The 15,311-nt window shown below is 36.6% G+C and overlaps 1 protein-coding gene across 2 annotated transcripts in view; it reads right to left on the reverse strand.

The window, feature by feature from the left end:
- The window catches only part of SPIDR (scaffold protein involved in DNA repair), a 509,957-nt gene that overhangs the window by 331,666 nt on the left and 162,980 nt on the right, over nt 1-15,311 (reverse strand). For both annotated transcript variants that reach the window (XM_030304272.1, XM_030304271.1), the window contains exon 6: nt 761-1,005. In XM_030304272.1, coding sequence (XP_030160132.1) covers nt 761-1,005 — 245 coding nt within the window. The remainder of the gene's footprint in view (nt 1-760; nt 1,006-15,311) is intronic.

Consider the following 15,311-nt stretch of genomic DNA (forward strand, 5'->3'; position numbering starts at 1 on the left):
GTGGTTCTCCATACACATACCAGCTGGTTTCTTATCTGCATCTTTGCTCTCTTGTACATCTTTGCATTTGCAAGTGTTCCTTTGGATAATCTCTGTAACTGTACTTGTAAAAGTAATTTGAATATATTTATTTGTTTTCCTCTTTATAACTTTTTCAAAAACAGAAATAGTCATTTACTTGTCTTAATTGTCTAAGTATCTGGAACACTGATGCTCAATAAAATTTGATAAACTCTAACAACCCATCCCACTAAGGAAAGCAGTCATGTAAGCTGTTAGGACTGAAACAGTAAATGCTTGACTTAGATAAACAGTTCCCTAACTCATCTCCAGAAATTAGAACTTCTATAATTGCTTATTGAACTTAGAGTTCTATTCTGCCAATTTTCCTCTCCAAGTAAACAAGTTAAGTATGTTTAAGTTAACCTTTTAGGTATTTGGATTTTTAAAAATTTTATTTATTTATTTTGAGAGAAAGAGCGAGACAGCGAGAGAGCAAGAGAGGGAGAGAGAGAGAGAGAGAGAGAGAGAGAGCGAGCAGGGGAGGGGCAGAGAGAGAAGGGAAGAGAGAGAGAAACCCAAGCAGGCTCTGCACTACCAGCACGGAGCCCGATGCAGGGATCAAGCCCATGAACCAAGACCTCAGCTGAAACCAAGAGCTGGACCTTAACCAACCAAGCTACCCAAGTGCCCCAGGGATTAGGTTTTTAAAGAAATATAACAACTTTCTAAACAAGTATTTAAAGAGATGTAATTTAACCTTAGAAGCTTCATCTTTGCTGATGGTCCTGGAGTCCTGGGAAACATCTGCTTCTGGGGCGTGTACAAAATGGTCTCTGCAGATTTCACCTTCCGCCTTATTGGTCTCTCCATCACCTCTCTGACATCAGTTCCAAAATCCATGTGGTTTTTGGGAGAGGATTCTGAATCAATGAACAAGGCATTCTCTGAGTCATCTTCCTTTTCACTATCTGATGAATATTCCAAAATTTCTGTAGAACTTCTCTGAAAAAAAATTAAGAGAAATGCAATTACATTTGGAGAAGTCTTTATTCAAGTCCATATTTACATACATCTGTTATTCCATTCTCTTCTGTTTATATGCTTTGATATAACTTTGTAAATACAGTTATTTGTAGGTTAAACTTTTATTCTGACATGAGTTCCAAAGTAAAAAAAGCCATATACACAAAGACAAGAGAGTGTTAAGCCAGTTGTAAGCCAGATATTATCTCATAAAATCCACCAATTTCAGTGCAAGTATTTCAATCTTCCTTTGGTAAACTAAAAGAAATGTGCCCCATATACAGTGAGTCTCAAAAACTGAACTAGTAAATGGCTGATGATAGTCACTGTAATCTAACATCTACTGGAATAAAGTATTTTTTGGATTTTGAAATTTAATGTGAGATAAATAATGCTATTTGTAACAAACCAAATACAAAGAAAATTGCCTCTTCAGGTGTAAGCTTACCAAAGGATTCTCCAAGGATAAAGACAAAAACTTGACTTTTCCAGCACAATTCCATTATAATATTTTCAAGAGACGAGTTTGAAATGGCTAATAACAACTGTACTTTTTAAGAATATGAGTTATTGCCACTTTTTCCTACCATTTCCTAAAATGTTTTTTATTTTCTCCTACTCAGAATTCTAATTACAATTTTTTTTGAAAACTGGATTATAAAAAAAAAATAAAATGCTTTTGCAGTGTCTCCCCACCCCTCCCCACCCCCCGCCAAAAGAAAGGAAAACTGGATTAAAAAACAGTAGATCGGATCACATAGCCAATCCTGGAGAGAATCAAAACTTTTTCTATGATGACTTCTGTCTTTGCCTAGACACACACTAAAATATTTAAGTGTGGTATGTATTTTATTTTCCCAGTACTTGGTTGTACAGGTCAGTCCTGTTTTGTTCTAATGATAGCAATAACTTATCCTTTGACATTCTAATTTTCCAGTGTATTAGTAACATTTTCTAACGGAATACTCATACAAAATTTTAAATTTCTTAAATGTAAACAGTACATTCAGTTGAAATGGATCTTCTGTACCTGGTCAGTTTGTAGTGTAGGCATAGGATCTCTCATGAGGAGCCCTATTTTGACAGATCAACAAGGACTGTGTCCCTAGCACTATAGGAGACACTTGGCTAAAGAGAGTGAAGAGAATACAAGTACACGAGGGTTACTATCGATGGTTACAAGTGCATGCATGTGTGAGTGAGTGTGCAGGGTGGCACTAGAATGTTCATCATTTGCTAATCTATGTAAAACAAAAAGTTTATTACATTTGGCCTTTTATGAAGATTTTATACCTAAATCCTTATTTAACAGCTTAAAAAGGATATCATTCATCCATACACCTCCAAAAACCTGCCTGGGTAGTCACCTGTTCCTAGATACATTTAAAATAAGAGAAGTAAATGAAAAAAACTTCTCAAACATAGAGCTTAGTCCTTTTCACAATCTCAGTTGCATGCTTAAATTACTGCAGGTAGCTGATAACCCATTAATAAGCACTAGTCACATGTTTTCCCAACAACACAAATTCTGAATATATATTAACAGTAGGCTACAAAAAAGAACCAAAGCAGTTTAGACTGAAAATTAAGTTGCTTTACACTAAAACTTTGCATACATTACTTGAGAACTCCAAACTCAATTCATCTTTTTGCTATGAAAAGTCTTTTAGTACCCTCAAGTTTTACACTTCATCCTAGAGCAGGGTTTCTCAACCTCAGCACTACTGCCATTTTGGGCTGGATAATGTGTGGGGGCTCTTTTGTCCCCTGTAGAGCTGGTTAGCAGCATCCCTAGCCTCTACCCACTAGATGAGAGCAGCACGGTCCCACCAGTCATAACTATCAAAAATGTCTCGAGACATCACCAATGTCCCCTGGGAGACAAAATCACCCCCAATTATGAACCACTATCCTAGAAAAATGTCAGCAAATAACCAACCACATTTGGTCTGTGCTGGAGACTCACATGCAGAAGTGAAGGCAACACGGCGATTCACGGGGAGGGAGGGTCAAAATGAAATGAAATAGTACCCCCTTCTCTGTGGGGAAACATTCCAAGACCCTCAGTGGATGCCTGAAACCGTGGATAGTACCGAATCGTACACAGACTATACTTTTTCACATACACGCATACCAGTAATAAAGCTTAATTTATAAATTAGGCACAGTAAGAGATCAATAACAGTAACCAGTAATAAAATACAATTATAATATATTATAATAAGATTTATGTGAATGTGGTCTTTCTCTCAAACTCTTATTGTACTGTACTCACCTTTCTTCTTATGATGATGTGAGATGATAAAATGACTACTTAACGAGGTGAAGTGAGGTACATGATGTTGGCCTGTGAATGTAGCATTAGGCTACTAATGACCTTCGGATGATAAGGCAGAAAGAGTATCATCTGCTTTCAGACTGTGGTTGACCATGGGTAATCAACCACGGAAAACAAAACCACAGACAAGAGGGACTACTATAGGTATAAAACAACGTGCTAGAAGTATTGCAACCAAAGTACTGCTCAGGCTCCATGGGGAACATGTAAGAGTAACAAAAAATGCAGGGAGGGCACAGGGAGAAGGGAAGAAGAGCCATCACCTAAAGCTGAATGCTAAGTGTAAGTTAATCAGGCAGAGAGAAGAGCAAGCATGTTCCAGGGAAAAGGAACAGGAGGAGCACTAATAGGAGGCCAGAGAGAACACAGCACATGCAGGAAAACCTACAAGCAGCAGTAAGAGAAAAGGTTGCACGAGAACCGTGCAAACCATAGCAGGGCATCTGGCTTTAATCTGAGGTCGTGAGGGAACCACTGGCAATTTCCACAAGGACTAACAAAATCAGATGTTAATATGGAATGATTATCCAAACCACATTCTGAATAACAGACTCTAATATGGGAGAGGGAAGGTACTAAAGCCTGCCAGTGGGAAAGCAGCTAGCTAGAGGGTCTTCATAATCAAAGCAGAAAACAGAGGATGTGAGTGGGAGTAAGAACAGGAGAGGTGCACTTGAAAGAAAATGAGGGCAGAGATGTAACTATACTTGAGGATTCTCACACGTGAAAAATCAAAGTGAAGGCAGACTCAAAGAAGACCCCAAGCATGTGTTTGGGCAACAAAAAAAATGTGCTCACCCAGAAAGGGATTTGAGGAAATAATCTAGAGAGGGGTAGCTGCTAATATAATTTGGTTTTGATATGTTAAGGTTGTGATGTCTATGGAATAGCTGAGGTAAAATTGACCAATAGGCAGTTGTCTTTGCGGGTCTGGAGTTTTAATAAAGTCATGTGGGATTCAAGAATCATCAAAATAGAAACTGAATGAAAGTATGTGAGTTGGAAAAGACTGTCGCTGGAAATTCTGTAAAAGTGAGAAGAGAAGGTCCAGGCTGGAACTGTGGGAATATTATCAACATTTAAGCTGAACTCAGATGAAAAGAGACAGAAAAGGGTTTGGGATTTGAGAAAAAAGTGATTGCACAGATATAAGAAACCTATGGGACCTTGGAAATTGTGTGCTATGAAGAATAAATGGGGGAAAATGGTCCAGTCTCTTTGGAAGACCGTTGGAGATTTCTTACTAAATATATTCTTACCATACAACCCCACAATCACACTCCTTGGTATTTATCCACAGGAGCTGTAAACTTATGTCCATGTAAACACCTGCACACAGATATTTAGAGCAATTAATTACTCATAACTGCCAAAATATGGAAGCAACTAAGATGTACTTCAGTAAGTGAATGAATAAACTGTGGTACATTCACATAATGAAATATTAGTCAGCACTGTAGGTAAGTAAGCTATCAACCCATGAAAAAACACAGAAGAACATTAAATGCATATGACTAAGTAAAAGAAGCCAACCAAAAAATGTTATATAGTGTATGATTCCAACTATATTACATTCTGGAAAAAACAAAACTATGGAGACTACAAAAAGATCATTGGTTGCCAGTGGTTATGGGCAGGGGCAGATGAATAGGCAGAGCAAAGAGTAATCTTAGACAATGAAAATACTCTGTATGATATTATAATGATGGATATATGTCATTATGCATTTGTCCAAACCCACAGAATGGACAACACCAAGAGTAAACTTTAACGTAAACTATGGACTTTAAGTGATTATGATGCATCAATGCAGGTTCAACAATTGTAACAAATGTACCATTCCAGTAAGCAATGTTGATAATGGGGGAGGCTATAAACGTGTCAGGGCAAGAGGTATATGGCAAATCTCTAAACCTTCCTCTCAATTTTAATGTAAACCTAAAACTGCTCTAAAAATGTAAGTCAAAAACCAACAAAAAAAGGAATAAATGGGGGGCGCCTGGGTGGCGCAGTCGGTTAAGCGTCCGACTTCAGCCAGGTCACGATCTCGCGGTCCGTGAGTTCGAGCCCCGCGTCGGGCTCTGGGCTGATGGCTCAGAGCCTGGAGCCTGTTTCCGATTCTGTATCTCCCTCTCTCTCTGCCCCTCCCCCATTCATGCTCTGTCTCTCTCTGTCCCAAAAATAAATAAACGTTGAAAAAAAAAAATTAAAAAAAAAAAGGAATAAATGGAAGGTGAGGTGAAAATAGGAGACCTGAAAATTCTTCCAGGAAGCTTGGAAATGCATATTTTAATTGCTTTCAAAGATAGAAAGGACAGCATAAAAAGACACATTTGCTCAGGTATGCACAACTTGTATGACAAAATTGAAGTTAAATAATTAAAAGTGTACTCCAGACTCTAGTCTATCCTCCAACCACAGCCACAAAATTTAAATGAATTTCCTCAAGGAAGAATTTAATAGCAGTAAGATTGGTAAGATTTAGTAGAAGTTTAGGTAGTACTTCAGAATTTCTTGGCATCAATCCATGACAATCAATTTTAAGTAGTTTTGGTTTAGGCAGTCACAAATTTAATGAGAACTAGCGATATGTAAGAATACATTGAAAGCCTACTACCCACATGCTCCCTAAGCTGCTAAAGCTAATTCAAGGAAATTTTCAAGTCTGTCCTTGCTTTTGCATATTTGCAAATCAATTTCAAAACAGAAATAAGTAAAAGCCAAACTAAAAATTATAAAGCAATATATGGATAATTCCAGACTCATTGGGCATATAGCAGATATATGAGTGGAAAAGAAAGATCACTTGGGGTAGCACAGCTTAGAAAATCTTTAACCAATAAAAGCAGGATTTGACCCCAACACTGTCTCTGCCTCAGCCCTGTCCCTCACTAGCTGATTACCCTAGGCAAGGTACTTAATCTATAAGTTGGAGATATAATAATGCCTAACACATTAAGCATTTAGTTAATGTTAGCTATTATTTTTAGCCTTTCCAGTAATTAATTCAAGAATTTGTTTTAAATTTTATGTTTTTAAGCTTGCATTTATTTTCACATGAAGTTTTTTTCCTTGATTTGTAAGAGGATCTGTATATAAAGGACAATGAGGAACACAACAAATGTCTTTAGCAGCCAATCAAACACACAAGCAATGCCTTAACCAGCAGAACAATTCATATATTCTTCATGTAGGCATTTCTGAGAGAAAACAAAAAAGGAATAACACCTTTAGGAAAAGATAAATAGAAACTTTAACTTTAGCATATCATATTTTGAGCTCTCTTGAGCTGATAATCCCTGAAGAATGTGTACAAAGTCTCTTCACAAGGACACAGAGAGGAAATACAGCGCCCCAGACACCACCTGTTTTGGCCCAAGCCTATCAGTAAGGAACACATATTCTTTCAGAAAGGATGGTGTGTGCATGTACACACATGTGCATGTGGGTGTGTGCATGCACATGTGTGCAGAGGTGTATGTGTGCATGCACTGGGAGAAGGGGAAAAGACAAAGTTAGGTCGGAAGAGCCTGCAGTTCATAAGCTTGTTTACATTTCATCTTTATATTACAGAATTGGATTAATGGGAAGGAAGAGCTATGAGTTTTAGAACAAGAAAGATGATTATGAATTGCACCTCAGCTATTTGTTTTGTGACTTTGGATAAGTATCTTCATAGACTCTCCCATTTCTCAGTTTAAGCTTCCAAAAATGAAAAATTCTTTTAGAAATATTAAAAGAATTAATGATAATGGCTATTGATGGGGTACCTGGGTGGCTCAGTAGGTTGAGTGTCCGACTTCGGCCCAGGTCATGATCTCACAGTTCGTGAGTTCAAGCCCCACATCAGGCTCTGTGCTGACAGCTCGCAGCCTGGAGCTTGCTTGCATTCTGTGTCTCCCTGTCTCTCTGGCCCTCCCCAGCTCATGGTCACACTCTATCTCTGTCAAAAATAAATAAACTTAAAAAAAAAAAAAGACACTGGCAAATCTCTAAATGTACAAAAGTATTAAAAAGATATAAAAATACATACACTAATCACCCTATCACCCTATGTCAATATTAAAAGGATACAAATTTACCTTCACAGTTTCTTTTAAATGATGCAACTTAAATTTTATGTATCTCTTTCTGCTCCTCTTTTCTTCCTTCCTATAGATATCTCTCTCCTGCACTTGGTATTTCATTAGCATTCTACTTTCTCTCTCTCTCTCTCTTTCTCCCTCTCTCTCTCTCTCTCTCACACACACACACACACACACACCCTGATTAGTATTCTTTTTCAAGTTTTTAAATTGTATATAAAATGGTGTCTTCTGAACACAGCTCTGAATAACCTATATTTTTTTGAATCAATATTCTGTTTTTTTTATATTTATCCATGTTTACACATGTAGTTCTATTTCAGTGCTACCCAATTAAAGAAGCATAAGTAATTTTAAGTTTTCTAGTAGCAACATTAAGAAAATACAAAGAAACAGGTTAATTGTGATAATACTTTTTACTTAACCAAATATATCAAAAGATTATTGTTTCTTGTCAGGGCTCTCACCAGAATCACTTTTAGAAGCTCGCTCACTGTACCTCAAAACTCTTCCAGTCTCTATTCATTACACAGTTTGAAAGCCACTGACACATTCCAAGCTATTTGTCATGGCAGAATCCCCCCTCTTGGTACCAATTTCTGTCTTAGCTCAGGCTGCCATAACAAAACACCATAGAGTAGGTAGCTTAAAAAAACAAACAACAAAAAACATTGATATCTGTGAGGCTGGAGAGTCTAGATCAAGGTGACAGTCAATTTGGTTGCTGATGAGGGAGCTCTTCCTAGCTTGCAGATGGCCACTTTCTGGCGGTGTCCTCAAGGAGCAGAGAGAGAGAGAGAGAGAAAGAGACATCTCCCTCCTGTCTCACGAGGACCCCATCACCAAATATCATCCCACTGAGAGAGCTTCAACATATGAATTTTGGGGAGGGGAACAAAATTCAGGACATAGCAATCTTCTTCCACATTTTTTAAGGTTTTTATTTTAATTCCAAATAGTTAACAAACAGTGCTATATTATTTTCAGGTATACAATATAGTAATTCAACAATTCCATATATTACCTAGTGCTTATCACGACAACTGCCATCCACATCACCTATTTAACCCATCTCTCCACCACCCTTTCCTCTGTTAACTGCCAGTTTCTCCTCTAATGAAGAGTCTGCTTCTTGGTTTCTTTGTTTTTTGTTTTTTATTTACTCTCTCTCTCCCTATTTTCCCTTTGTTATGTTTCTTGAATTCCATATATGAGTGACATCATATAGTATTTCTCTTCCTCTCACTGACTTTTTTCACTTAGCATTACACTATGTAGCTCCACTCGTGGCACTGCAAATGGCAAGACTTCATTATTTTTAATAGCTGAATTAACATTCCATTGTATATACACACCACATCTTTTTTTATCCATTCATCAATCAGTGGACACTTGCACTGTTTCCATGTCTTGGCTATTGTAGATAATGCTTCTATAAACACAGGGGTGCATGTATCCCTTTGAATTAGTGCCTTTATATTCTTTGTGTAAAAATCCAGTAGTGAGATTGTTGAATCATAGGGTAGAGCTATTCTTAACTTTTTGAGGAATGTCCATACTGTTTTCTACAGTGGCTGCACCAGTTTCCACTGCCACCAATAGTGCAAGACGATTCCTTTTGCTCCACATCCTCACAATCATTGTTTCTTGTGTTGTTGATTTCAGCCATTCTAACAGGTGTGAAGTGTTATCTCATTGTAGTTTTGCTTGTATTTCTCTGATGATAAGTGATGCTAAGCATCTTTTCATGCATCTGTTGGCCATCTTGATGTCTGCTTTGGAGAAATGTCTGTTCATGTCTTCTGCCTATTTTATAAGTGAACTATTTGTTTTGGGGAGTTGAGTTCTTTATATATTTTGGGTACTAACCCTTTACCAGATATGTCATTTGCAAATATCTTCTCCCGTTCTGTAGACTGTGTTTTAGTCTTGTGATTGGCTTCCTTTGCTGTGCAAAAGTTTTTTAATTTGATAAAGTCCCAATAATTTTTCCTTTGCTTCCCTGGCCTCAGGAGACATATCTAGAAAAAGTTGCTACAGCCAATGTCAAAGAGGTTACTGCCTGTGTTCTCTTCTAGGATTTTTATGGTTTCAGGTCTCATATTAAGGCCTCCAATCTATTGTGAATTTATTTTTGTGTATAGACTAAGGAAGTGGTTTAGTTTCATTCTTTTGCATGTAGCTGTCCAGTGCTCCCAACACCATTTGTTGAAGAGACTTTTTCCCATTAGATATTCTTTCCTGCTTTGTCAATTGGCCACTGATTAATTGACCATACAGTTGAGGGTTCACTTCTGGGTTCTTTATTCTGTTACATTGATCTATGTGTCTATTTTTGTGCCAGGACCATGCTATTTTCGTAATGTAACTGGAAGTCCGAAATTGTGATGGCTCCAAGTTTGCTTTCTTTTTCAAGATTTCTTTGGCTATTTGGGGTCTTTTGTGCTTCCATAAAACTTTTAGAATTATTTGTAGTAGTTCTATGAAAAATTCTGTTGGCATTTTGATAGAGATTGCATTACATGTGTAGACTGCTTTGGGTAGTATAGACATTTTGACAATATTTGATCTTCCAATCCATGAGCATGGAACGTGTCCACATTTCTTTGGGTCATCTTCCATTTCTTTCATCAGTGTTTTACAGTTTTCAGAGTACAGGTCTTTCATCTCTTTAGTTAGGTTTATTCTTGGTATCTTATTACTTTGGGTGCAATTGTAAATGGGAAAGTTTTCTTAATTTCTCTTTCTCTTTGGAAAGTATAGAAATGCAACAGGTGTCTGTACACTGATTTTGTATCCTGTGACTTTACTGAATTCATTTATCAGTTCTAGCAGTTTTTTGGTGGAGTCTTTTCTACATAGAGTACCATATAATCTGCAAATGGTGAAAGTTAGACTTCTTCCTTGCCAATTTGGATGCCCTTTATTTCTTTTTGTTGTCTGATTGCTGTGGCTAGGACTTCCAGTACTATGTGGAGTAAGGGTGGAGAGAGTGGACATCTTTGTCTTGTTCCTGACCTGAGGGAAAAAGCTCTCAGTTTTTCCCCATTAAGAATGATGTTAGCTCTGGGTTTTTCATATATAGTCATTATGTTGAAATATGTTCCCTCTAACCCTACTTCTTGAGGGTTTTTATCATGAATGGATGTTATACTTTTTCAAATGCTTTTTCTGCAGCTATTGAAATGATCATATGGTTCCTATCCTTTCTATTATTGATGTGATGTATCACAGTGATTCATTTGCAAATACTGAATAAATAGCACATGATAGTGGTGAATGACTGTTTTAATGTATTGTTGAATTCTGTTTTCTTGTATTTTGTGGAGAATTTTTGCATCTGTGTTCATCAAAGACACTGGCCTATAGTTCTCTTTTTTAATGGTATCTCTATCTGGTTTTGGTATGAGAGTAACTCTGGTCTCAGAATGAATTAGGAAATTTTCCTTCCATTTCTGTTTTTTGGAATAGTTTGAGAAGAAGACTTCTTTAAATGTTTGGTAGAATGTGCCTGTGAAGCTTACTGGAACTGTACCTTTGTATGTTAAGAGTTTTTTTAATTACTGATTCAATTTCTTTGCTAGGTCTCAGTCTGTTCAAGTTTTCTATTTCTTCCTGATTAAGTTTTCAGAATTTACATGTTTCTAGGAATTTATCCATTTCTTTCAGCTTGTTTAATAGGCATATAATTTTTCATAATGTTCAAATTATTTGTATTTTTGTGGCATTGGTTATTTCTCCTCATTTGTAATTTTATATTTATTTGGTTCCTTTCTCTTTTCTTTTTGAAAAGTCTGGCTAGAGGTTTATCAAATTTACTGATTTTTTTTTCAAAGAATAAGTTCCTGGTTTCATTGGTCTATCTTTTTTTTTAATTTTCTATATCATTTATATCTGCTTCAATCTTTAATAATATTTTCTTCTTTCCACTGGTCTCAAGTTTTGTTTGTTGTTCTTTTTCTAGCTCCTTTAGGTGTAAGGTTAGGTTGTTTATTTGAGATCTGTTTTGCTTCGTGAATTAAGCCTGGGTTGCTATAAACTTGCCTCTGAGTACCATTTTTACTGCAGCCCAAAGGTTTTGGACTGTTGTGTTTTCATTTGCATTTGTTTCCCATGTACTTTTTTACTTCTTTGATTTCTCGGTTGACCCATTCATGGTCTTTATGGAGTTTCTCTTGTGTTTGATTTCCAGTTTCATAGCATTGTGGTCTTTTAGAAAAGATGCATGGTTGACCTTGATCTTTTTGACATTGTTAAAGCTTGTTTTGTGGCCTAGTATGTTACCTATTCTGGAGACTGTTCTATATGCACTTGAAAAAGATGTATATTCTGCTGTTTTAGGATGGAATGTTCTGAATATATCTGTTTAATTCATCTAGCCCAGTGTGTGATTTAAAGCCATTGTTTTCTTGTTGATTTCCTGTTTAGATGATCTGCCTGTTGATGTGAGTGGGCTGTTAAAGCCTCCTCTATTATTCTATTATTTTCAATTAATTCTTTTGTTATTAACTGTTCCATGTATTTGGGTGCTATGTTGGGGTGCATATATACAATTGTTAGATATTCTTGTTGGATTGTTCCCTTTATTACTATATAAAATCCTTGTCTCTTGTTATAGACTTTGTTTTAAATTCTATTTTGTTCAATATAAGTATTTCTACTCCTGCTTTCTTTTGACATCCATTTGCATGATAAATGTTTGTCCCCTCACTTTCAATCTGCAAGTGTCTTTAGGTCTAAAATGAGTTTTCTGTAGGCAGCATACAGATGGGTCTTGTTTTTTTTATCTATTCTGTCACCCTATGAGTCTTCTGATTGGGAGTTTAGTACATCAACATTCAAAGTAATTATTGATAATATGTATTCATTGTGATTTTGTTTTGTGGTTGTTTCTGAAGATTTTCTCTGATCCTTTCTTGTCTTTCATAGTTTGCTGATTTTGTTTAGTGATATATTTGGATTCCTTTCCCCTTATTCTTTGGATATTTATTAGTGGTTTTTGGTATTTGATTATGATTAGGTTTGCATATAACTTCTTCTGCATATAGCACTCTGCATTAAGTTGATGGTCATTTAATTTTGAACTAATTATTTCTGTCTCTCCTCTCCACGTTTTTGGTATATGTTTTCATATTTTAGATCCTCTTATTTTGTGAGCTCCTTGACTTATTTTTTTACAGACATATTTTTACTGCTTTTGTGTTTCCTACCTTCATACTGTCACTTCTGATCTCTCCTTTCCACTCAAAGAGTCCCCATTAATATTTTTGCAGGACTAGTTTAGTAGTCACGAACTCCTTTAGTTTTTGTACACAGGATGTCTGTCTTTCTCTGACTGACTTATTTCACTTAACATAATACCCTCCAGTTCCATCCACGTTGTTGCAAATGGCAAGATTTCATTCTTTCTCATTGCCAAGTAGTATTCTACTGTACATATAAACCACATCTTCTTTATCCATTCATCAGTTGATGGACATTTGGGCTCTTTCCATAATTTGGCTCTTGTTGATAGTGCTGCTATACACAATTATATAATTTGAAACACAGTTTTTTAAAGAGCTTGAAATCAAATAAATGAGATATTATAAGCATGGCTCACATTAAATGTTCCAAATGGGTGAAGAACTATTTCTGTCCGATCTGAAACCAGCATAGATACTGAAAGAGATAAAACCTACACCAGGTCTCAAAGCATTGGAAAATTCTTAAATGACGAAGATGAGAAGAGAGAAGAAAGCACATAAGGCAGTAAACTACAATGGATATTCAAGATATATAAAAACAAGTCTAGACAAACGAAAGTTTACAGTTCACACTGGGAAGCAAAAGATAATAAGAACAATATAATCCTACAGATTGTGTGTATGTGTGTGTGTGTGTGTGTGTGTGTGTGTGTGTATGTGTGTGTAGAGAGAGACAGCACACATGTTCCCTTACATAAAGACAAACCAACAGATCCATCATCCATGGGAACACGCTCTAAATTTATTTCTTGGAATAATGATGAATTTGGGCAAATTCATTCCATCCTTTGAATGTGGCTTCTTGGTACCAGTAACTGATCTGAGTGAGTGGTAAAGTCCATGCATTCAGACTTGTTTCTATTCCCAACCCCACTAATGAAATGCTCTAACAAATTAAGTTTTGACAACATCTTCATGTACTGAAAGTAATTCAATACACTAAGTGTTAATTCTTTTTTGGCCTACTACTTTAATAATCACTATTCTAAAATTGTTTGGTAACCAAACAGTGCTAATTAAATACGATAGAGGAAGAGTCAGTTGGTTCAAGTGAACCAAGAGGCCAAATTTCTTGCCAGTAAGGATAGTGGTGCTACTAACTGAAATAGAGAACACGTTCAGGAACAAAGAAAGGGAAAAGAAAATATTTCCAAGACAGGGAGTTTTAAATGATCACAGAACTAGCACAGAGAGAGCCATCTGGCAGGAGGCTGAAATGCAGCTGCTTAGCAAAAAAGTCACTGGAGAAGAAATGATCCAAGACTCTGATCTTTAAAATACCTGTGTTGTGGACATGGGTGAGAACAAACCAGCCACAGCATTCATCCTCCTGAGCTCCTTGAACATGAAGGTATATTTATGTGACTGTAGCCTCATCATAGAGGCAACATCCCTCAGGATGCATGATAGGGACCACAATGACTCCATGACTTCCATTACTTTCAGGGATTCTTTATTTTGATATCTTTAATACTGTACAGCCAAATGAAGAGAAAAAAGACCCCATTGTTTCTCTCCTTTAAAATCTGCCAGTTATTTGGTTATGCAAGCAACATTTGGGCAACAGGAAGAGTTGGGATAAAATAAGAAGCATGTACACATACTTAGGTAAACTGATTTAAAGAATAGTAATAAAAAAATCCTACAATTTTCTAAACAGGTGGATATTCCACAATCACTGTCTTTTTCCTTTAAAAATATAAATTTTAAGTAACTATAATAAATTTTAAATTTAAAACAATGCTCTCTGCAATTCATCTGATAACCTTGAAGCCAACTTAATCCTATCTACAAATGTCTTCATGGAATGCTCAGGAAAGATTCTTGTTAGTGATATCCCTGAATAATTAAAGAACTACCCCTGAACTGAAGTGTCCCAATTTCTTGATTTGATGTAAATCAAATCTAAATCTAAATGCATGTCTACATGAGTAGGGTCCTCTTAGATAAAAATTGTGTCTACTAACAAAATCAAAAAGCAGAAGATAAGCAGATTAAGTAGTGCCTCCGTGGTAAATTTACAATGACAAATGAAACAAATCAGCCAGGTAAAAAAATACTGCTCTCTAAAATTTAAAAATTAAAGCTTTTACTTCTGAACTCACCAAAAGCAACAGCACAATACTGGTAATAAATAACTACTTCTTTATTTTTAAATGACACCTTTATAGCTACTTACTCACTCAGCTGGTAAAACAAAGAAAAGGCAATAGGAACTAAACTAAAATCACTCTTTCAGATAACCAACTATAAGTCTAAACGGCTCGCCTGACTGATATTTCATGCAAAACAAAAGTCCCAAGCCCTTGTTTTCACAGCCCAGGTGAGAAGGTGTCCATGACAGGAAGGGAGGCAGGCTGGGAGTGGGGGTCATGGAAGACCCCTCGTATACCTGCAGGTGAGGGGGCAGGTGCTGGCTGCACCCTGACTCACAGGGCCAGGCGTGTTCCCCATGCCACATCCTGTAGTCATGGTTTCTGCTGAGGACTCTCACTCAATTACTGACCAGGTTCAGGCCTGCCCTTGTAAGATCTCATGAGATCACCAAGAGCCGGGCTATACTAAAGTCACCATGTTTAGCCTGGGTTCAGACTCCCTTTCTTAAAGCCCACTACA

Source organism: Lynx canadensis, chromosome F2 (assembly GCF_007474595.2).
Source record: "Lynx canadensis isolate LIC74 chromosome F2, mLynCan4.pri.v2, whole genome shotgun sequence".
In the NCBI taxonomy this organism is placed as follows: domain Eukaryota; kingdom Metazoa; phylum Chordata; class Mammalia; order Carnivora; family Felidae; genus Lynx; species Lynx canadensis.